Source organism: Mauremys mutica, chromosome 14, assembly GCF_020497125.1.
Source record: "Mauremys mutica isolate MM-2020 ecotype Southern chromosome 14, ASM2049712v1, whole genome shotgun sequence".
NCBI classification, from domain to species: Eukaryota; Metazoa; Chordata; order Testudines; family Geoemydidae; genus Mauremys; species Mauremys mutica.
In genome coordinates, this window is record NC_059085.1 from 7,430,556 (window position 1) to 7,452,346 (window position 21,791).

General features: G+C 55.2%; 1 protein-coding gene across 1 annotated transcript in view; it reads right to left on the reverse strand.

The window, feature by feature from the left end:
• Window positions 1-14,315, reverse strand: part of HSD11B2 (hydroxysteroid 11-beta dehydrogenase 2) — a 55,028-nt gene extending 40,713 nt beyond the window's left edge. Inside the window, exon 1 of the mRNA XM_044987468.1 lies at window positions 14,030-14,315. Coding sequence (XP_044843403.1) covers window positions 14,030-14,282 — 253 coding nt within the window. The 5' untranslated portion in view covers window positions 14,283-14,315. The remainder of the gene's footprint in view (window positions 1-14,029) is intronic.
• Window positions 14,316-21,791: the final 7,476 nt, after the last annotated feature.

A 21,791-nucleotide genomic window follows, 5' to 3' on the forward strand; every position in this document is an offset into this window, starting at 1 on the left:
CAGCATCACCTCCCGTCCCCAGTGCAGCTGGGAGGCAAAGCAGCAGGCAAACTGGGCTGAGGCTGAGCCTTTCAGACCAACAGCGGGGCCCGGACGTGCACTCTCGGACTCCCCGCGCTGGCAGCCCCGCAGCCTGGGAATGGCTCAGTGACAGCGAGTCTGGAGGACAGCCAGGCAGATGCCAGGCACTGAACCCCTGGAGGAAGAGGATCTCCCGTGTCAGGTTTGATTCTGGGAAGGGGAAACAGGTGAACAAAAGAGCGTGTGTCTGTGGGGGAGCCGCCGAGCCAGCGCCTCCTGGCCGCAGCGCAAGCCTGGAACGCGGAGTGATAAATGGGCGAGGTGAACTCGAGCTGGAGAGAACAAATTCTTGGCATGGCCCACGGGGAGGGAGAAGGCGCAGAGCAGCGCCTCTGTCCCGAGCAGCTGAAACATAACAGCCACCTGCCAGCAGCACCAGGCCACAGGATCGGACCAGGGGGCACAGCCAGCGTTCGCTCCCTCTCCGTGAGCTGAGGTGGGGAGCGTGCTGCAACAGGGCTGGTTCTAGGGGTGGGACAGCAGGAGGGTCACCTGGATGCTTGGGGGCAGGGTGCCTGGAGTCCCTCTCTAGTGCTGCCCTGTGGTCTCCCCCCCCCCCCCCGGGAGGGACTGGGGAGGCCTGGGGCAACCCCTCCAGAATTAGAGCAGTGTCAGAAAAGGGGTTTAAAATGGGGACCGAGAAGGGGAAATGATTCAGGGCCGCTATGGCTAAGTCTGAAGGGCCATACAAGGAAAACAGCAGTGTTAGAGAAACTGAGGCAGCACTGAACGCTACCATCCATCAGAACTGCTGTTGGGGATCAGACCGAGGGTCCATCCAGCCTCCCGTCTCCTACAGTGGCTGGGACCAAACGTTACAGAAGGTGCAAGATCCCCAGTGTGGGAAATAATGGAACGAGCAGGAGTGTTTTGCAATCCCCACGTCTGTTTGTTTTCTTTTAACTCCCGTCTAACGGCCTGGTGGTAGATGTTCCCATTCTGTCGAGGAGGGGCCAGGACTTTATTCCCGCAGAGCAGGTGGGCTCAGCGATATCATGGGGTAGCAAACTCCAGACCAGGCACTTAGGGAAGGGGCAGCACGGATTGTGTATCCCCAAGGCTGATGCAAGTCGGGGGATTCTAAAGTCACCATAAATCTCAGGGTGGGGTGGCCATGGTGCAGGAGTTTTGTTAAACAGGCCGAAGGGGTGAAGACAGCTAGACTGTTTCCTCTTTCCCAAGCAAACAGCCCCAGAGCCTTGGCTGAGGAGTCTCACGGTCTAGTGCACCAGCTCCCTAGAGCTCCCAGCTCCTACGGAGATCGTTCCCGAGGCAGGGAACACCCATAGTGAACGCTGGAGGGATCTCACAGCACCACCGCTAGCTGACTGGTTGCTACTGGACAGCACTACAAGGCAGGTCAATACCCCAGCCTACAAGTGCAGGACCCTCCCACCCAGCCAGCACCACCCGCTGGAAGTGACCTCTCCTCTGCTCTCTTTGCACTTTGAGATTCATCTTCTACAGTAACCCCGGTTTACATCACATTTGGGCCAAAAAGCAGCATTAACTGTTTTCCTTCCCAGGAACAACATAGCTGCCAGGCTCAATTTCAGACCTTTCCACCTTCCTGAACCTCTCCTGTATTAGCTGCTCAATATGAACTCCCCGCTCACCTCTGCCAGGTACGTCACTGCTCCCAACCCCCTCCCGCCAACATCTCTCCCCCACTCCACTGTAACGTCAGACCCAGGCTCTGGGCGTAAAGCAATCGCTTGAGAGGGAACAGTTACTGTGATCTGCAGGAGATGTCCTGGGTTGTCCCAGGAGGAAGAGACCTATGAAGTGCAAGTTGGCAGCTGTGTTGAAAGAAGAGGTTTGTGGTCTTGAAAAGCAACTATTGACCTTATGTAGCGTCCAAAAGGCTGAATATTTATTGGACAGCCAGACAGGCAGCACCACCAGGTACAACCAGGGGAGAAATCTGCAATGAGGAAGCCAGAGAGCATTCGAGATTGGTAGTTGTGTCCTCCAGAGGAAAGCAGCAGGTGAGAGAAGCTGAGCTGTCTTGTGACTACGGAAGAGACCAGGAGGGACTCAACAGAGCTAGAATTACTATGCAGCATGGTGGCCAGGGAAACATCTGAGGCATTACATGGAGAAGCAGCACAGAACTACAGGGGCCATACCTCAGGATGGCTGCTCAGCCCAAATCGACAACAGGCAATCCTCACTGAGGACTCCATGTTATGACAACTGGACAGCAAGACCGTGTGCTGTTTTCTGGAGCGAAGCCAAGGGGATCAGGCTGGAAGGGATTCTGAAAGCAGCGGGCCAATATGCATATTGTCATGAATCACCAGTGGAATCTTGTCACCTGATGCCATGTGGCTGGTACACTTCAGAAATCTCAGAAGGGAGCTGAAGGAAAGGAAAGTCCAAGTAATCTTCTCAAGACCTTTCCTGTCCCATGATCAAGGAAAAGCAGACAGCAGAAGATACTGGAGGTAAGTTATTGGTAGGTAAGTAGAGAGTCATTATGGGGAGAGGTGGCTGCATATGGCCCAGCGCATGAGCACAGGAACCAGTCATTAAACGAGCTATGCGAGAGGAAGGCGGTAAGGAGACAACCAGCACAAACGATCAAACACACCACTCAGGCTCAAGGTATCAAGGCGCATGAAGGGAATAGGTTCTTTGCCCACATCCTAGTGTTAGGAGCCTGGATAACAAACAGGAGGAATTAGAAACGCTCGTGTACAAGGACAATTCTGACAGTCGGTGTTTCCGAAAGCTGGTGTGAGGCTCTGCAGGACTGGAATGCTAGAGTCCCTGGCTACAACCCATGCAGACTGGGCTGGGTGAGTGGGAAGAGCGAAGCACCCTTCACCAGAAGGCGCATTTCACGGCTCAGAGTTATTGGGGACCGGAGATCCTGTGTTTCCAACTGCATGTGGATCAGTATTCCAGCAGAGTGGCAGCTGGGAGACTATAACGGACCCTAAATCACTTCATCGTGCTGGGGTCTCACGCTGCCCGTCGCAAGATGACCTTGAGTTTCTGCAGATCAGATACTTTTCTAATAGGTTTTTACACCCACCTAGAGAAACAGCGGGAGGGTGGGAGGAGGAGGGGGCGCTAGAGATGGACAAGCCCCCTTCAATGGCCTACAATTCATCCCCTCCCAGGAGGGGGAGCACAGAGTAATTCAATATTAGGTCTCTTCCTGATGGTTAGACTAACTGAGCTCTGGACTAAAAATTAGCGATTGCCTTAGTTATGAACAATTATGAGCTGGCTCCAACAGCCCAGGCACCGAAATCAGCAAACGAAGCGGAACGTTGTGAGCCAAGCCGAGCGGGAGGAAAGAGGTCAGCGTGGCGGAGAATGGGGAGTTCGGACACTTTCCTCGATGCCAGGATAGGCGCAGAGTCTCAGGCATGTAAAGTGAAAACTACTCTGGTGACTGAAAGAAAAAAAAGTGTGTGTGTGTGGGGGGGGGAGTTTTTATATAGATAAATGGAGGGACGGGGCCAAGGGCCATGGCTACAAGTGAGATGTTAAGCACTACAGGTAATTGTGTCAATCGCCAGTGGTATCAATTAAACACCCATGGCAGAGCGAAGGGAGGGAGTTTTCAAAAGAGATATTGCAGGCCAGCAGCCTGCCTCCCGTGCCAGGAAGCATTAACCACCACTTCCAGAGCCCGCTCAGGCCTTTCTTCAGGGCACCAACAACCTGTAGCAACCCCCACAAAGAGTTCAGCATAAACCCCACAGCTTCCTTGCCAGGCACCTCTCCCCACATCTGCCTAGGAATCCCACCGCCCACCACAGCCCCCAGGCTGGTTCCAGCAGCTCCCCTCAGCCCGGGCGTTCAGCCTTTCTAGGAAGCGGCTCTGGACCCCCTCCCAGCTGATCACCCCCACAGCAGGTTTTAATGGGCGCTGTCTCCAAAGAGGGCTGCCCGAGGGCGGCCTGCCCTGCTGCCCATACTCAGGAACTAGAGGAATTCGAACACCGCAGAGGCCTGGTGCTAGATGGAGAAGGTAGAATTGTCAGAACAATGCAGAAAAGATGGAAGGGTCAGAAGGATCCACACATGGATCTAGGTGCCCAAGCAGGGCCAGGTCTAGGGAAGAGCAGTTTCCCTGGGCACCATCTTCAAGGGGCTGCTGCATTGTTTATTTTTTAATGTTTTCTGCCCTCGTTTATGTCCCAATTTTAGGTGATCCCTGAACCCCCTGCTCAGTGCCACTGTGGTGATGAAGGTGATAAACATGAATGTGGGTGGATGTCGTTGCTCACTGTGTTATTCAATATGCATTTAGTAAAAATGCTTTGTGGTATCATTTTTGTAATATGTAAAGGCCATTGATGGTTCAGCCAGTGTTGCCCCACTTTTTAATGGTGAATCTGAAAAACTCTCCCCGATTAAAATCTATCTAACTCACCACAGAACTGATTCATAGTATGGGGATTACTCTGTGTCTCTTTCCATGAAATATACTGATCCTGCCCCCCTCCCACACACACACATTCATCACTAGCAAAGAAAAAGATGTTTGGGATCTGCTGTCAGGGTTCCCTAGGCACCTACGTCGGGACACATGTGCCTGCTGCCTCACTGTAGGCATTGGGACGCCTGTCCCCCACCCGAGCCATGAGCCAGGTGAATACGGGCATCTTCTCCAAGGGCCGGCCTCGTGCGGTGAGAACGCCTAACTCTGCACAGAACAGCGGGGGGGGTGGGGAAGCCAGCTGCCTCCAGCAGAACCTTCAGCCCAGGGGTTAGAGCACTCCCCCAGGGCAGGGGAGACCCCACCAGCGGCCCTCCTCTGTCTGAAGGGGTCTCTCCCATCTCGGGAGTCTAACCGCTGAGCGACGGGATACCCTGACGTCAGTCTCTCTTGCTGAAGACGTTCCACTTGAATTCAATATTACCTGGGCCAGAGAAAGTGGGAGAGACGCTCTTGCCCAGTGATGGGGGGGGGGGGCGTTCACTTGTGAGGTGGAAGACCCCTGGTCAGGTCCCTTCTCCTCACCAGGCAGAGGGAGGAACTGGGGACTCCTGCATCCTGGGGGAGTGGTCTAATCACTAGGCTAAAGGTTATAGGGGAGGCCCCTCCCTGACCCACCCACCCTCCTCAGCCGTTTTGTGCACAGTTAGGTAGGTGCCCAAGTTATTTCGTGCAAGAACAGCTTAGGTACCAGGGCAGCCTGACTCCTGGCAGGGGATTGCTAGCAGAGAGGGGCACCTCTGAGAAGGACCCCCCTCTCCTCAGCCTCTGCCCTGGGCTAGCTTCGGCAGGGCTTTCGGGGATCCCAGTCTAAGGTGCCGTGCTCTCCCCGTTCATCGTCTAGCGAGCCTGGGCCAGGAGCTCAGGTTCTGTGCAGCACAGGGATTTTCAAGGCACCTGACACTGCCTGTGTCCCTTTGGGCAGCTGGGCCTGAGTGGTAAGCCACATTTCTGTTCTCTGCTGGGGACAAAGCTGGACACGCTTTTCCAACAGTTAAAGAGGATGTTAAACAGCATCTACTAATGTGAAACGTTCTTAAGTTTGCAGGACCAGATAACTTGCACCATGAGGTTTTTTTTTTTAAAAAATGGGGAGGAGCTGCCTGGACTGTTAGTTTTTAATAATTGTAGGCAAACTTGGGAAGTTCCAGAAAGTTAGTTGATTTTGTGCCTATCTTTAAAATTCCAGGCCAGATAGCTGTTCCACTAGTTTGTTTCTTGGGATGGATGGCAGGCTGACATGGGACTGTAACTAGAGACAGAAATCTAATTAACAGAAGTCAACATTGTTTCATGGGAGATAGATATAAAGGTCACTTGATGAGACTTTTTTTTTTAAAATGAGATTACAAGTTTGGTTAATAACGGTGACAGCAATTACACTACTTTGATTTCTGGGAGCCATTTGATTTTGCATCATGTAACATTTTGATTAAAGTATTAGCCAGTTTCTAATCCAGTTAATGTCACTTTAAAAAAAAATGCTATCTGATAGATCTGACAATGTGTTAACGGGACATTTGTAGTGGAACCCTGCAGGAACCTGTTCTTAGACCAATGAGATTTCATTCCTTTATCAGTGATCAGGAAGATGATATGAAATCACTGCTGATGAGCTTTACAACTGACACAACGATTGATAGGGTGCTAAACTACACAAGGACAGGTCGTTGACACAAAACAATCTGGACTGTTTGGTAAATAGAGTACATTCAGACATGCATTTTGATATGGCCAAATGCAAGGTCACAGATCTAGGAACAAAGAATACACGCCACACTTAGAGGATCGGGGACTGTATCCTGGAAAGCAGTGGGGGAAAGTGCAATGCTGGCTCAGAGGGCTAATGAAATCCTTCAATGATCAGTACACAGTTTAGCGGAGCACTTAAACGTGCGACTCAAGGAGCCCAATCTATGCAGTTTATCAAGGAGAAGGTAAAGCAGTAATTTGATCACACTCTATAATTACCTACAGAGGGAGAACAGCTCTGATGCTAGAGGGCTGCAATCCAGGAGGCAACGTGAAACAGGTTGGTTCCAGTGGGTGGAAGCTGAAGTCAGCAGAGTTCAGACTGGAAATAAGACCTTTTCCAAATAGTGAGGGTCATTCACCATTGGAACAGGTGGGCAAGGCTGGCTGCCTGTCCAAGAGCTGTGCTCCGGCTCAGGCACCAGTTATTGGGACGGATGCAACAGAGTCGGTGTGAAATCCTCCGGCCAGGTCAGGCTAAATGAGCACATTCAAAATGAGACCGGCGGGGCCCAAAGGGACATGAAAGTAGAGCTGCTCAGGAATTTTCTGACTGTTTTTTTTTTTGATGGAAAAATGTAGTTTAGACAAGATTGAAATTCTGTGGGGGAGGTTGGGATTTCCCAACTTTTTGTATTTCTCTGCCTGGTGGGTTCCTAAACCACTGGGCTACAGAACCGGTCTCACCCCGTCACTCTCGGATTGTTCCGGAAAGTGATTGGGCCAGAGAGAAGGACTCCGTAGCCTGGCGTTTAGGCCCCTCAGGGAGGCAGCAGACCGAGGGTCCAGTCCCCCTGCTCCAAACACCCTTTCCTTACTAATCCAGAGTGGAAGAGCTGCCACAGGAGAGAATGAGGCAGCCCCACCTCAGACTAGCCCACAGCTGGGCCTGTGTTTCTCCAGCCATGAGGGTATAAGTGAGGGCCGACACCGGAGCCAGAAGCTGCATTTTCTCTCTTGGCTGTTCCTTCCTCTCCCCTTTTGCATGTGTTTGTCTCGCAGGAAATATGATTGGACTTTAACAGCAGCAACAAAACCAACAGCTCCAGCTCGTCTCTACTAACGTCTGATCTTTGCCCCAACAGGACAGTTATTCCCATCTTTACACCAGCGAAGGGACTGTCAGCCGAAGTTTTTTTCCTTCTAAAGACTCTCTCCAGCTAAAGGGAAAAGGAACAAGGGCGGAGGCCTGACTTAACACCTTACATCTGAAGGATTTTCACTGGGTTGCCTTCTTCTGTATCTTTGCTAAAAGGTTAAATGCCATTTAATGCTGTGTTTGCCATGGGACTAAGCAGGCAGAGATCTCCGTGTACCAGCCCCCGAGCTTTGTTTAACACTGTAATGTCGGACAGTGGCAGGGTCTTGTTAGCACCTGTTAGTCTTTGGGCCCACATATTCCATCTAAACACAACAGATCATTAGATCCTCTAACCTCCTGTCTATCACAGGCCATTACATTTCACTCAGGTCCCCCTGAACTGAATCCCATAATTGGTGATTGGCAAAAGCCTGGTCTAGAAACATCCAGCGTCGAAGACTCCAAGCGATGGGAGACCTACTCTTTCCCTTGGTCACTTGTGTCACTGGCTCCGCTCACCCATTGTCGATGTCGCTGAGGTCAGTTAAAGTTCCATGTAACCGGATGAATTTGCTCATAGATTCATTTGTTTATTTTCAATAAATCTTGGAACACAAGGGAACTGCCAGAAGACAGGAAGAAACTACGTTATGCCAATATTTAAAAAGGGAAGGCAGGGTGACCTGGGTAGGTATACGCTGTCAGGCTGTATAAAAAGGAAGGGGTCCGTCTTCACTAATATTGTCACAGCTGTTATACAATTGCCATAAATCTTCTACAAAGTCTGCCTTGCCAGGTATCAGGGGAAAAGTTAGCATTGTTCCACAGATTACATCTCAGGGAAATGTGCGAACCGTCATTGGGTATGAAGATAAGAAATTTTATGGTTTCTGAACATGCTTGTTACTAAAGATGTTGTGTTCCTGGGTAACACCCACAAGACAGATTGACATCAAGACTAGCCAGTCAGGTGTTGATAGGCATTATGGAGAATCCACTCTTTCAGCGGACCCAGGGGCGTGCACAAGAATAAAAATTTGGCTGCATATGGACAAGCACTTTCTGTGCCCCCGGCAGCCAGAGGAGCTCGCTTTCCCCACCACAGCCCCAGGGCCAGGAGAGCTGGATCTCCCCATGCCCCAGGACCGGAGGAACCGTCATCTCCCACCCCAGGGCCAGAGGAGCTCGCTCTCCCCACCCCAGCCCCAGAGGAGCTCTGTGCTCCCACTGATTGGGGGGGCCAGGCCCCTGCTTTCCCCATCCCCTGAGTGGACCTCTCCCGAAGATGCCTCAGAGCACAGACAATGGAAACCCCATGATTCAGCAAGGCACACAAAGCATGTGATGCAAAGCTCTGCGTTTGAGCCATGGACTGGGGGTGGTGGTGACATCACCTCCCAGCCTCATTCCTGCCCCACATCTCTGGACTGTGATTTCCAACCAGGAGAGCTTTGAACAATGGACTGAGGACCCCAATCTTTTGGGTAAGCCAGAAAGACGTATTGCAAGCTAGCAGATTTATCACTACTGCTATTGTACTGATCTGCAGACTCTGAAATCAACTGTAATATATACAATTCACTTTAAAAACAAAAAGGTTTTATTAATAAAAAGTTATTAAAAGGTTCGTTTACTAGAGGATTGGCATCACCGGGGTTTTTTGGTGCCTCTCTGGAAGAGCCTAAGATGCGATGAACTTTGGTTTTAACAGCCTTTCATCAAAAAGTCTGGTTTGTCTGGGTGGTGCATGAGGGGCGAGGCCTGAGGGAGACTGTCTGTGGCTTCATAATAACTAGTAGAGTATTTTGGAAGGACATTTGTTCCTGGCTTGGTGAAATCTTATGCTAGGGCATACCACCAGTTTGGGGAACATGCTGCTGGCACACTGTCCAGTTCTGGTGCCCACAGTTCAGGAAGGATGTTGATGAATTGAACAGGGTTCAGAGAAGAGCCACAAGGCTTAGAAAACCTGCCGTGTAGGTGATAGATCGAGCTCCTTGAGTCCGTTTAGCTTAGAGAGACGGCTAAGGGGTGACTTGATTGCAGTCTGTAAGTACCTGCATGGGGAACGGATATTGAACAACAACTCTTCCATTTACAGAGATTGGTCTAACCTGATCCAGTGACTGGAAGTTGAAGCTAGACACATTAAAACCAGAAATAAGGAGTAATTAAAAAAAAAAACCACCACGGAGAGTAGAGTAGTTAGCCATTGGAAATCACCGAGGGTACTGATGTTCTGTATTGACCGTGTGGAATGCTGCAGAGAGGTCCAGGAGGATGCGAATGGCTGTCTGACCACCTTCCAGCCACTGACAGCAGCAGCTCATCCAGCAGTGCTACTGCAGCTGCTGGTGTCCTGGGTCCTGGCCGCAATCCAGACTGGGCCAGCTGTAGCGAACCACCTGTGGCTAAAGGAGACTGAAGGGGACCTCTGGCCAGCACCTCTGGCCGTTAGTTTCAAACCCTGCCAGGTGCTTGAGCCATTCCCATTTGCCCTCCAACGTGCATGGCTTCGCAATCGATCAACATTGAATTTCACCTGCCATCATCATTTTGGGGGGGGTCCTGACGCAGCCGCCGTGACAATCAAGCAACATCTCAGGCCCAGCTGACCATCTGGGGCTGAGCTCAGGTGTCGAGTCCGAGTCTCCGCTGGAGCTGTCATGTCCACGCTGCTATTTTTGGCAGGGTAGCTTGAGCCCACTTAGTGCAAGCCCCTAAGGGCAGCAGCTCAGCCGTTCCCAGAGCCCTTCCCTGGGCTCCCGGCATCCTGCAGCTTTCCTGAGCTTAAACCATGTGGAGTCTTGCAGGAGCGGTTGTGCCCAGGGCTTCCATTCCCCTGTCCAGAGTGCGAGGATGGGTCTCCACTCTCCCTGCCCCCTCAGTGTCTTTGCAATACGGGCAAAGAGCTGTGCTCTTTCCCAGGACAAGAGCGTGAACGCTTCCTTTGCCACCATGGGTCATGCTGCTCCCATCCTATCACACCCTTCTCGTTCTGAGCAGAGAAACCAGGAGCCAGGCTCCCCATGCATCCAGGGCTGAGGTCTGTGCACCCCACTTACAAGTTACTGACTAAGAACTGCTAAACACAAGGCGGTGCAGCAGCCCCATAAGGGTGCCGCTGTCTTCACTCGCTTCCCAAAACACACTGCAGCCGCCCATGGACGCCTGGAACCCGACTAGGACCAGGAGCAACTACCTGCCTGCAGCACATCTGCCAGCTCTGCCCTCCCACCTGTGTGGCTCCTGCCTCTCCACCCTCGAGCAGGTGCCCCCATCACCCAAACAAACATGCAGGAGGGGTGGCCACAGGGCCCCCTGGCGTCTGCTACCACAATGGCCCAATCCTGGTTTAAACAATCTGTTTTAAAGAGCTCTGTCTGTGAGTGACAGCCCCTCTCCCCCGACTCATCCCCCAGAGATCAGGGGCACGGCCTGGAGTCTGGCAGATTCCCAGCTCAGAGCCGTACCACTGGAGCTGCAGGAGGAACTGCTTTCCGCTCTGTGGACCAGCCAGCAGAAGAGGCTTTCACCACCTGTTCCCATTGGGTTACACAGCTATTGTATTCTAAAACTGCTCTGTAAACAAGCAGCCCCTCGGTCTATCCGCTCCTGTCTGAACCAGCGCCCGACGCAGCACCACCGAGCAGCAAAACGCAGCTTCTCGTAGCTTTCACACAGCCTGCAACGGGGGTCCAAAAGTGGGACACTCCTGGAAATAAACTGCGAATGCCACTTGAACCACGGGCCAGCGCTGCTGCACCCACGGTACAGAAAGTCCTGCCTTTACACACTGCACCGGTAACGTGTGGCACTCGCTGCCCGACGAGAACCTCCTGAGCGAGCGAGGGCCGAAGGAAAGAGCTGCTAGCCAGAGGCTGGCTGTGCACGCCACACGCTCCTGCGGCTGGCATTGTGTAAGGAGAGAGAGCCTCACTACCCTGCCTCAGGCCGCCCCGTCCCGAAGGCATGGGGCGGGGGAGAGACACGGCTCGGGTCAGACACAGAGGCCCCCACCTCTTCCTGGGGACTGCGTGCCTCTGTCTGAGGGAGTGACACAGGCAGAGCCGGAACCTGTTTGCCAGGCGTGTGCCCTGAATTAACTCACCAGGGAATGGGGCGACTTATTATGCAAATGCTAAATTGATTTGATGCCCATCCTGCCTGAATGAAGCACTTGGCATCCGCCCCGCAAAGAGGTCTGCGCTAGGCCACAGCCACAAACTGACCTGGGTCACCAGCTGCAGCTGGAGCCACAAGGAAATGCCAGCTACCAGCAAACGCCACAGGCCGGCAGCGTGTCCCTGCCAGGCCCTGGGGCGAGAACACCTCGTTCCACTCACTGACTCACCAGTTATACAAGCAGTGCCACGCACAGGCCTCGCGCGACATGCTCTGCCGCAGCCCAGGTCAGCACGCTGCATCAGAGAGCTGGAGTCACTGGTGCTCTGGGAATGCCAAGGGACCCGCCAGAGACAGGCGCATGTTCACATGCAGGGGAACATCCATGTGCCCAGGAACACGACACGTGTGCACATGCACTTCACGCCCGGCGGCTTTCAGCAAAGAACACGCTTGCTCTTCCCTCCCTCGCACGGCCTGTATCTGCTGCCACCTCGACCTTCACTCAGCTGAATCGTTCACATCTGTTGCATTTGTCAACTCTCACCTTGAGCTCTGTAGCTCCCTCTTGAGTACAGGTGTCCCCGAGAGGCCACTCTGCTCTGCAGCCACCTTCCCATCTGTATGTGCATGGAAATACCTCCCACCTGCCCATGGCTCCCCAACTGCCAGGGTCATTCTCTGATCCTCCAAGTCAGTCCCAGATGAGTCCCTCTGGCCTCATCTCCTCCCATAGGCCCCCCTCTCTCCTCCACTCCCACCTTCCTCTCTTGGCAAGGCCAGCGCCGCTCCAGACACTGCGGGACCTCTACCCCATCAGACTGCTGTTGTTGGAAACAGCCAAAGAGCAAACCCCGCTCTTCCTGCAAGGAGCCAGGCCTTGCTCCCTTGGGAAGCACCTGCCCAAACGTTCCCCACATGCCAGCATCACACCAGCTCCCGGACCACGGCTCTCGCCCTGTCGGAGCGTATTGGGATTGGCATCAGTCAGTGGGCTCCTTCCAGGAGGGATCAGGATCCAAGAAGGCAGGAAGTGCTCATGGAGGGCTACCTCGGCCTGCCCTGCCAGCCCCTGGCCATTACAACAGCTGGCTTGGCACTCTCCAAGGGGCATGGGTGGGTGTGCACATGAATGGCCCCATTTTACAAAAGGGGAAAACAGAGGCCCTGGGAGATTCACTAACAAAGCTAGTTAAGGGCAGAGCTGGAGCTAGGACCGAGGTGCCCAGGCTCCCATGACCTTGCCCTCCTCACAGGTGCACACTTGCTCCCATAAAGGGGCATCTCACGGGGCTCACTGGCTCTGGCTCAGCCTCACCATCAGACAGGAAAGCACGGCCCTGTAGTACCAGCAGCGCACCAGGCTTCAGCAAGCAAGAGGGAAGTGCCAGAGACTCATCCCCGGCAGCAGCACAGTCCCAGGCTAGCCAGTCACACAGCCGTGGGGCAGCGTGCCGGCATCACGCTGGAGACACCATCTTCGAGGAACAGTTCTCGTGGGGCTCGGGCTGCGGGGCAGTTTCATGGCTGCGGAGACTCCTGGGCTCCAGGGGCTCGGGCTGCACCCGGGCTCTAGGCCCTGCAGGGTGGGAGGGTCTCTGAGCGCAGGCCCAAGCCTGAAGTCTGCACAGCAAAGAACCAGCCCCGCAGCCCGAGCCCCTGGAGCCCGAGTCAGCTGGCCCGGGGCAGCCGCGGGTTTTCCTTTGTGTCGTAGACGTACAGTCCGTCAGCCAGGGAAGCACTTCCGAGTGCAAGTCCAAGCTCGGCTGGCCCAGCTCAGAGAGCAGGAGCCTGGGACGGGGGCGACTGTCTGCTCGGCTGGGCCAGGCAGAGATCGCCACGCGCAGGAGGAGGTGGGAGGAAGGGGTTATTATGGGGCAGCCAGTGGTAGGCCTCGCCCACAGAGTGGGGACAGTCACTGTCCTAACCTCCCGCCCTCAGGACCAGTCAGGGGCTATGTGATACAAGTGTAACTTCCTCTGGGTGCCGGGATGAACAGCTGGTGTCGAGGCTACACCACCACCTGCACGGGAGCCTTCTGACGGCCGACAAGCCCCCGAGCTGACCCCGAACACACCACCATACCCTGCTCCAAGGGGCATCCTGCCTCCCTCAGTCCCAGGCACAGCAGCAGCCCACACAGTGGGCTGGATCACCACAGCCCTCACAATCAAGCCACGTGCAGATCCAGGACACCACACCGCAGGCGTGGGAACCAGCCCGTCTCACTTTGAGCCCTCAGAACCCAGGCTCTGCTGCACAGGCCGGGTGGGCCCTTGCAGGACACAGGAGTCCTTGTGCAGGAACCTGGGTGTGAACACATGCCATTGACATCACACTGACGTGCCCACGCAGTCACCCGCCCTGCACCGCAGCCGGGTGCACGCGCCAACCGGAGACAAGTTCACCCAGCTCCTGGCACAAGCAGGCTGCCCAGGAACACGGGCGTCCCAGCGACAAGAGGCCGATTAAACATTAACCGCCGGGGAGGAGGGAGGCTGCCCTGGGCACGGGATGCCAGGCTCACTCACCTGTGATGAAGACGGCTTTCCCCGCCACGGGGAGCCTTCGCCGCTGGGCCACGCGCCCCAGGGCCACGCAGCCGGCGGCGGTGAGGGTGGCGCCGAGCGGCAGGGGCAGGCACACCTGGCACAGGTACTGCAGCAGCCCCAGCAGCCCCAGCTGCAGCAGGGCCCGAGTCAGGAGCAGCTGGGAGCGGGAGAGGCGCAGGAGGAGGCTGCCCGCGAAGAGGAGCCCGAGCGAGCCGTACACCCAGCGCTCCATGGCTCGGGGCCAGCGGTGCCCGGCGTGCGGCACAGGCAGCGGCCAGGCACGGCACCTACTTATAGCGGGGCCGGCCGGGAGAGGGCGGAGCCGGCCCTGCCCTGCCAATGGGAGCCGGCCCGCGGGCTGGGCTGGCGCTCCGCGCCCCGGCACACTCTTGCCCCAAGTTGGCCGCGGCCGGGGCGCGGAGGAGCCCCCGGGGCCGGCGCCCGCCCGCCCGGCCGCGGAGCCTCTGCCCCCGCCGGCTGCGGGAGCCCTGGCCCGGCCGCGGCTTTCGAAGAATCAAAATGAAAGTGCGCGGCGCGGCGCGGTGCCCTCTCCGCCGCCTCCGCCCCACGTGCGCCCCGGGGGCCGGCCGGGCAGGGGCCGCTCTCTGCGCTGGCGAGCCCGAGGCGCGGGGCCGGGGGCTGGGGGCGCAGCGGGGACAGCCCCCCCCCCGGAGCTCCCCGGCCAAGCGGCGCGTCGCTCTTTATTTCCTCTTTCGGGGGAGTGGAAAGTGCCCCATTGCCAGCCCTGGAGGGGCGCCCCCGAGCCAGGGCAAGCCCCCCCGTCCGGGCCCATCTCTGCCAGGCGTTCAGTCCTTGGACTCCGCTGCCACTGGGGGGGCAGCTCAGCTCTCGTTATCCAGGGGGGCAGCTCTCCTGAGTGTACCGAGAGTCTCCCATCACCGGGTGTGCTTCCGAAAGCCCCAGCTCCTGGAGTCAGGTGATCCAAAGAGACTCTCTGCGTCCATTCAATACAAAGTAAAGCGGGTAGAGCCCCTGGCCTCAGCTAACTGCTTGGAACAGTGACCCAAGTGTCCGTCCCCCTATGAGCTTATGAACCAGAAGCCGCCGAGAGAGCAGCCACCTTTGTTGTTTTTGTAGTCGGTTGTGATTGTTTGTGGGCTGATGGATGGGTCTGTGCAAGGTGGGGTTGGGAATTTGGTCTTTTAGGTTCTAATAGGACCCTCATCACTGGAGTAGCCAAGAGCCTCACAAACGTTGATGCGTTTATCGTCACAATGCCCCGGGGCAGGGCCTTACCCCTGAGTCTCAGCTGGGGAACTCAGGCAGGGAGAGGCCAAGGGACAGACTTTTAAAGCTTTTTAGGTGCCTGAAGATGGGCTAATATTGTAGCCTAAAGCACTTTGTCCAAAGTCACCCAAGGACCTGAGCCAGATGTCCTGAGTCCTAGGTGAATACCCCAACCCCGGGCATCCTTCCTGTGGCCCATGGTCTGCTTCACACGCTACTGAGCAGTCATCGGACAGTGGCAACGGTTCTCCACCCACCCAGTTTGGATTCAGCTTGGTGAGTAACCCCCCTATGCCCCAGCATATTGTGAACAGTTACCAGGTGTGATCACCTCCCCCAGAGGGGTGTTTGCAAAGCGCTCCGGGAGCATGGGCAGAAAGGGTTGTGTGAGGTGAAGGAATTTTTAATGTTGCTGTTGAATGTTTTCCTTGTTGTAAATAATAACACACGCAAATCGGATCAAGCTATGGCCGTGCAATGACAAAGAAACGTTCATCCCCGAGAGAAGCGTGTAGAATCCCTGGCCAGAACCACCCTGGAAACGAGAAGAGAGATTTTTAAAAACAAGACCGTGTGCAGCGCGAGCTCCCAGCCAGGCCCCTCTGCCAGCGTCTGGGCTGACCCTTGGGTTGATCAGTAATGCATTCCTCCAGGACACATGCATCCATGTCCTTAGTCCAGCCTGCACGGGAGGGACAGATTCTGTTGTCCAAAGTCTCATTCGGCACGTTCCTGCTGACGCTGTTGCTTCCCCTTGAAATAGGCTCCCCTCCCGTTCCTGCGGAGAGACACTCTCCCTCTCCACGCGGTTAGTCTTTGCAGCCGAGCTTCACCTGGCGCCTTCCGTACATTAATAGAGCTTCCTTCCTGGTGTTCTGCAGCAGGAAGGCAATTAAAGGGTTAACCACAGTCCCACCTCTTGTGCACTCCACCTGTACCCATGTCCCCCCACCAGGGAACCTGCCCAGATTTCAGGCTCCAGGTGAGGATGAGTCCTCTGTCCTGTGGCTGTGCTGTCTCTACTTTCCTGCAGGCTCCTCCCCTGCAGGGGCCCCTAAATCAGTATGGGGGCATCCGGAGTGATCCCAGGGGCATCTACGTCCGTGACACTCACTAGGAGGAACCCCGGGCCACACAGCGAGGCTGGAGTCACGCCTGCCACTCTGCGGGTGGCCCAGAGCTGCACAGCTATGACCAGGTGGGCACAGAGCTCTGCCTGCCGCTGGGAAGTGCCAGAGATCAAAGGGAAAGGGCGTTGCAGCTCCATTTGCGAAGGCCCAAGCCCCAGTGCTGGTGCAGCTTAGGGGGCACAGTCCTGGTCGGGGGTAAAGGTACCATCCTCTGCCCCTTTCAAAGTCTGACCGCCTCCCGTTGCCACCCACCTCCCCACACCCAGCACTCCCTCCTCAGCGGGATTTCCCAGGGGTCTCCTCATGGCAACCAAGCAGACAAGTGGGACCCATGTCCATTAATAGGCCAAGCTGGGTCAGTTCCTTGCTCCTGCGCTGTGATTAGGTGCGAGTACAGGGCGGGGCGTCAGCAGACCTGGATTCTATTCCTGGCTGCTGCTGACTGACGTGCCGGGCAACCTTGCGCAAGCCACTTCCCCTGGCTGTGCGATGGGGGTAGTGACCCTGACCTGCTCCCAGGGATGTCACAACCATCGACAGCTGTTTGTTCAGGGCTTGGTACAGGCAACACGCTGCATCGGTGCCAAGTGTTATTTAAGAGTTTTAGCTCCCACTGGTGAGCTGGGACGGGGCCCTGTTGCGCCAAGCTCTGTGCAGACACGCAGGAGACATCACACGGTCCTCGCCCTCGCAGCTCCCAGTACAGAGGAAGCAGGAAAGGACCTGCCAAGGAGGCCATGCAGCCGGGGCGGGGGCTGGCGTGCAGCATTCGTTGTGTGCGTGTGATGATAACATGATGCTCAGCATGCGACTGCGCGAGCAGGGTTGTTTGTTACTTTGGCTGGGGGCGGGGGCGATGGAACAAGGGGGGCTGGGAGCAGGCGGGGAGGTGAGTGTGGTGGGGAAGGGGGCACGAGGCGGGAGGCAGAGAGAGAACAGGGCAGCAAAAAGCCAGCGCTGTGAACTTGAGCAGAGCTTATCAACTGCGGGTAGGTGTCTGCTCTCAGGAGGCAGCTGTGAGGGGGATTCCAGAGGCCACCTCAGAAGCTCCTCCTGATCGTCCCAGCAGGTGGATGGGAGCTGGGCTGCGTGGGGAAGAGAGCCAGGTGTCCTGGTGTCTCTGAGGTCAGGCAGAGGGAGTGGCTGCGTCTGTGAAGGAGGTGGGGGTTCAGGCGAGGCTGGGCAGGCCGTGGAGGGGGCCGGAAGGGCACTGGGGGCTCTGAATGCTGAAGCGTGACAACACTGACCCCTTTCGGGTAGCCACAGACAAATGGTTGAGTTAACCTAAGTGCCCCACTTTGCCTCAGACTTTCTTCCTCGCATCGGAACGCCCTGGCCCTGGCCCTGGCCCGTGCGCCGGTGGAACCCGGCCAGCTCCGAGTGATGGCGCTCTGCCGGCAGGCTGGGCAACGGGGTGGGCAGAGCGCTGGGACGAGGCTGAGCCAGCGCAACGAGTCAAGAGCTCCCCACTCACGCCCTGTGAGACGCTGGGTCAAAGTCCCTTTTTGTCTCCTTATTTATTACACAAGATAATTGCTTCTGCCTCGTTCACTTAATAAAGTGCCTTTTTTAATATTTCACTGAGTCGGTACTCGGTGATCCTTCGTGCTTCTCTGCCCTGGATCACCAACCGTCTCCTGCAACAAGCCTGACCTTAGTGCCCTCTGCGTGTGTTTGTCTGGGCGGCAGAGACCCCCCCGTGTGCCAGGATCAGTGCCAACCTCCAACTCGCACATGGTTCAAGGAGCTCTGCCAAGGCTCTGCCAATGGTTCATTGTCACTGCCGGCCTACCACCGCGTTGCCAGTTCCCTCGCTGGAGGGCAGTGGGTGGGCACAGGCAGGGGGGAGGGAGCAGCAGCAAGCCAGGGCCATGCATGCTGGCACAGCCTGAGAACCAGGCCTGTCGAAGAGAAGAAGAATGACATTTGCATCCTTCTCGGGAAAGCTGCTGGGCATGGTACAGAAACAAACCCCATTGCGCCGGCGGAAAAACACATTTCACAACCCCCGGCAGCAGCTCAGCAGGAGCCGCAATGTCAAACTGGCCTGGGTGGTTTTTCCTGGGCGTGGTGCTGGAACCCAGGGTTCCAGTTCACAGCCTCGCCATTTCAACAAAGCCAATACAGGAAATGCCAGCGTGTGTGTGTGTGTGTGTGTGTGTGTGAGAGGGCGGGTGTTCTCAAACAGCAGGTGACAGGCATTCCCCAAGAGGAATTCAGGCATTTTCTGTAGGGGGACTTGCGCATGGATGAGATGCAAAGCTTTCCTTCCCCGCCCCCGACATGGCACATAGCACTCAGATAGACCCATTAAAATCAAAGACATTTCCCCAAGCCATCGGCTACTGGTCCCTCAGAAAGTGAACAAGTTCAGGAGACTGTCCCATCACCATGAGCTCCAGCACATCCAAAATCCTTCTCTTCCAGCTCTATGAGGGAAAAAGTGTAGGGAGGAAGAAAGAGAGACCCATTCCTCCCTGTGCACAGCCAGGTCCCTAGAGCCTCGGGGTATGGTGTATTGAAATTGTGTTAGAATTCTGCTCTATCACTTTAAATTCTCTGGGGTTTTCCTGGTCCTGCTTGCAGGTGGGGGGGCTCTGTAAGGCAGCATGTGACCTGGGCCAGACACCCTAGCATCAGGAGGGGTGAGTTGTGCCTCTGCCTGCCTTAGGGAGCAGCCTGCTTCATCTCTGTTTTTGAATTCTTGTGTGTTATCATTTTGGATTCTATGAAATAAAGTTATGTTAAGGTGCAACCTTCCTGCAAGAGTATTTATGACACAGGGAAGGTGCACTGAGCTAAGAGCCCAGAGACCATGAGTTTAAGTTATCTCTTCAGCTGTTACTATCTCTGGGTAGGTCACACCCCTTAATATTATGGAAAGCTTATGATCTCCCTATTTGGCAGACATGTATCACCCTCTCTCCCCCTCCCCCCACTTTACACATACTGTAAGATGAAGTCATAGACTCATAGACTTTAAGGTCAGAAGGGACCAGTATGATCATCTAGTCTGACCTCCCGCACAACGCAGGCCACACAATCTCACCCACCCACTCCTGTAACAAATCCCTAACCTATGTCTGAGTTATTGAAGTCCTCAAATCATGGTTTAAAGACCTCAAGGTGCAGAGAATCCTCCAGCAAGTGACCCATGCCCCACGCGAAGGCGAAAAACCTCCAGGGCCTCTGCCAACCTGCCCTGGAGGAAAATTCCTTCCCGACCCCAAATATGGTGATGAGTTAAACCCTGAGCATGTGGGCAAGACTTAGCAGCCAGACACCCAGGAAAGAATTCTCTGTAGTAACTCAGATCCCACTCCATCTAACATCCCATCATAGACCACTGGGCATACTTACCGCTAATAGTCAAAGACGAATTAATTGCCAAAATTAGGCTACCCCATCATACCATCCCCTCCATAAACGTATCAAGCTTAGTCTTGAAGCCAGATATGTCTTTTGCCCCCACTGCTCCCCTTGGAAGGCTCTTCCAGAACTTCATTCCTCTGATGGCTAGAAACCTTTGTCTAATTTCAAGTCTAAACTTCCTGATAGCCAGTTTATATCCAAGTCAGTTGGGACGAGAACCCAGGTCTCTAATATTGCAAGGGTAACTATCATCCACCCCGCAGAGCCGCCTGTACTTGGCCTACCTATTATGAATTGCTGCTCTAACTCCTCGACAACACTCCCCTCCCAGAGCAGGGAACAGGACAATGGATTTTGGATACCCACTGTTCTACTGTTCCTGGCTAGCAAGTAGTGGTGTGATTCACGCATCAAGTGTGTGTTACAGCCCTCTTGTGAAACTGGTCCACACAGAGGATAACAGCCTACTTCTGTTAGGAGCTGCTCTTTTAGCTCATGTCGTAGGGGACTGTGCTGTGGATCTGAGAGGCTCACGTTCAAACCCTCATGCTGATCCATGTGGGAAAATGTAGCCTGCGCTCCTGCAGCTGAAGCCTAGCTTCCTGGCTGTGAGCGTGGGAGCAGAACTAAGGTGGCGTGGGTAGCTTCACTTGGCACCCTTAATGTTCTTTTCATGCCTTCTGGGGCATGCACTAGCTAGCTAGCGGTGAGTCCTCTCCTGTGCTAGCCCTTCCTGGGGATCCAGCTGCCTGGGCGCATTGCTGTTGGGGTACAGAGCCCACTCCCTGGCACTCACCCCTTTGACTCCAGCCATGCTCAGGAGAAACTAAAACTTGCCCCCAGCTAGGGGCTATTTGAATGGCCTCTTCCCATCTGAAGACACGCCCTGCACTGGGGCAGTAAAAGCCACTAGATCCCAAAATAGCAAGTGGATCCGGTTACCCTCTGAGATAAAACTCCGCCCCCGGGAACTGCCCAAACAGACCATTCGCCAATGGAGACGCAAAGCTAAAGAGTGAATGAAAGCCCAGTGTCACCCTCACAGCCACTAAAATAACTGTCTGGGGGGGGGCATTTCCTCCACTCCAGCACCCCACTGCAGGAGGCAAAGCACATGCAGCCCATCGCCTGGAGACACTCGGGGCCAGAGCAGCAAAGGGACTTAGACAACGGCCGTAGGCACCTAAGTCCGAAATGTGGATCTTCAAAGCCCTGTTCAGCTGCCACCGAACCCCACTGGTTCCTAAATCCCTGCTGGCCAAGTCCCCTGGGAAGCTACTTTTCTGCCCGTGCCTATTTACAAAGCTGCCTCAAGCCTGACCTGGCTCAGCACCCTGGCTCACACCTAAGCCCTGGCCGGATTCTCAGACTCGCTGTGCCTCTGCCTCCCTCACCCAGAGGGCCTGAGCCAGTGGGTGGGTGCTCAGAGCACACCTAGCGCACCCCCCACTTAGCCCCAGGGCCGGGTTTCTAATTAGGCACAGGAGGCACGTGCCTGGGGCGCTGGCGTTCTAGGGGCACCTAAAAGTGGGTTACACGTTTCATTTTTGATGGGAGAACATGAAGGTCGGCTGTAGGCGGGGGGCGGGGGGCACTGAAGATGCTGCGCCTCGGGGCGCGTAAGGTGTAAATCTGGCCCTGTTTATACCCAGTAGGAAGGGCGCTCACTCAGGATATAGGAAACCCAGGTTCTAATCCCACTCAGCTTGCTATGGAGCAGGGCTGTGACCCCAGTCCTCTCAACTCCCAGCTGAGCACCCCGTGCACCAGGCAAGGGTACGTTGCCTTCTCAAGCCCGGATGCTGAGCTGTTCCACTTTGTTTGAAGAATCCCTGGGCCAGAGAGCGGGGGAATGACGGCACAGTACAGCTCTACCTCCCATGCACATAGGAATTTAAAGATGCAGCACCCAGAAAACAAAAGGTGAGATTACATAGAGCGTCAGCTCTTGGGGGCAGAAACTGTTTCCTATGTGTGTTTGCACAATGGCT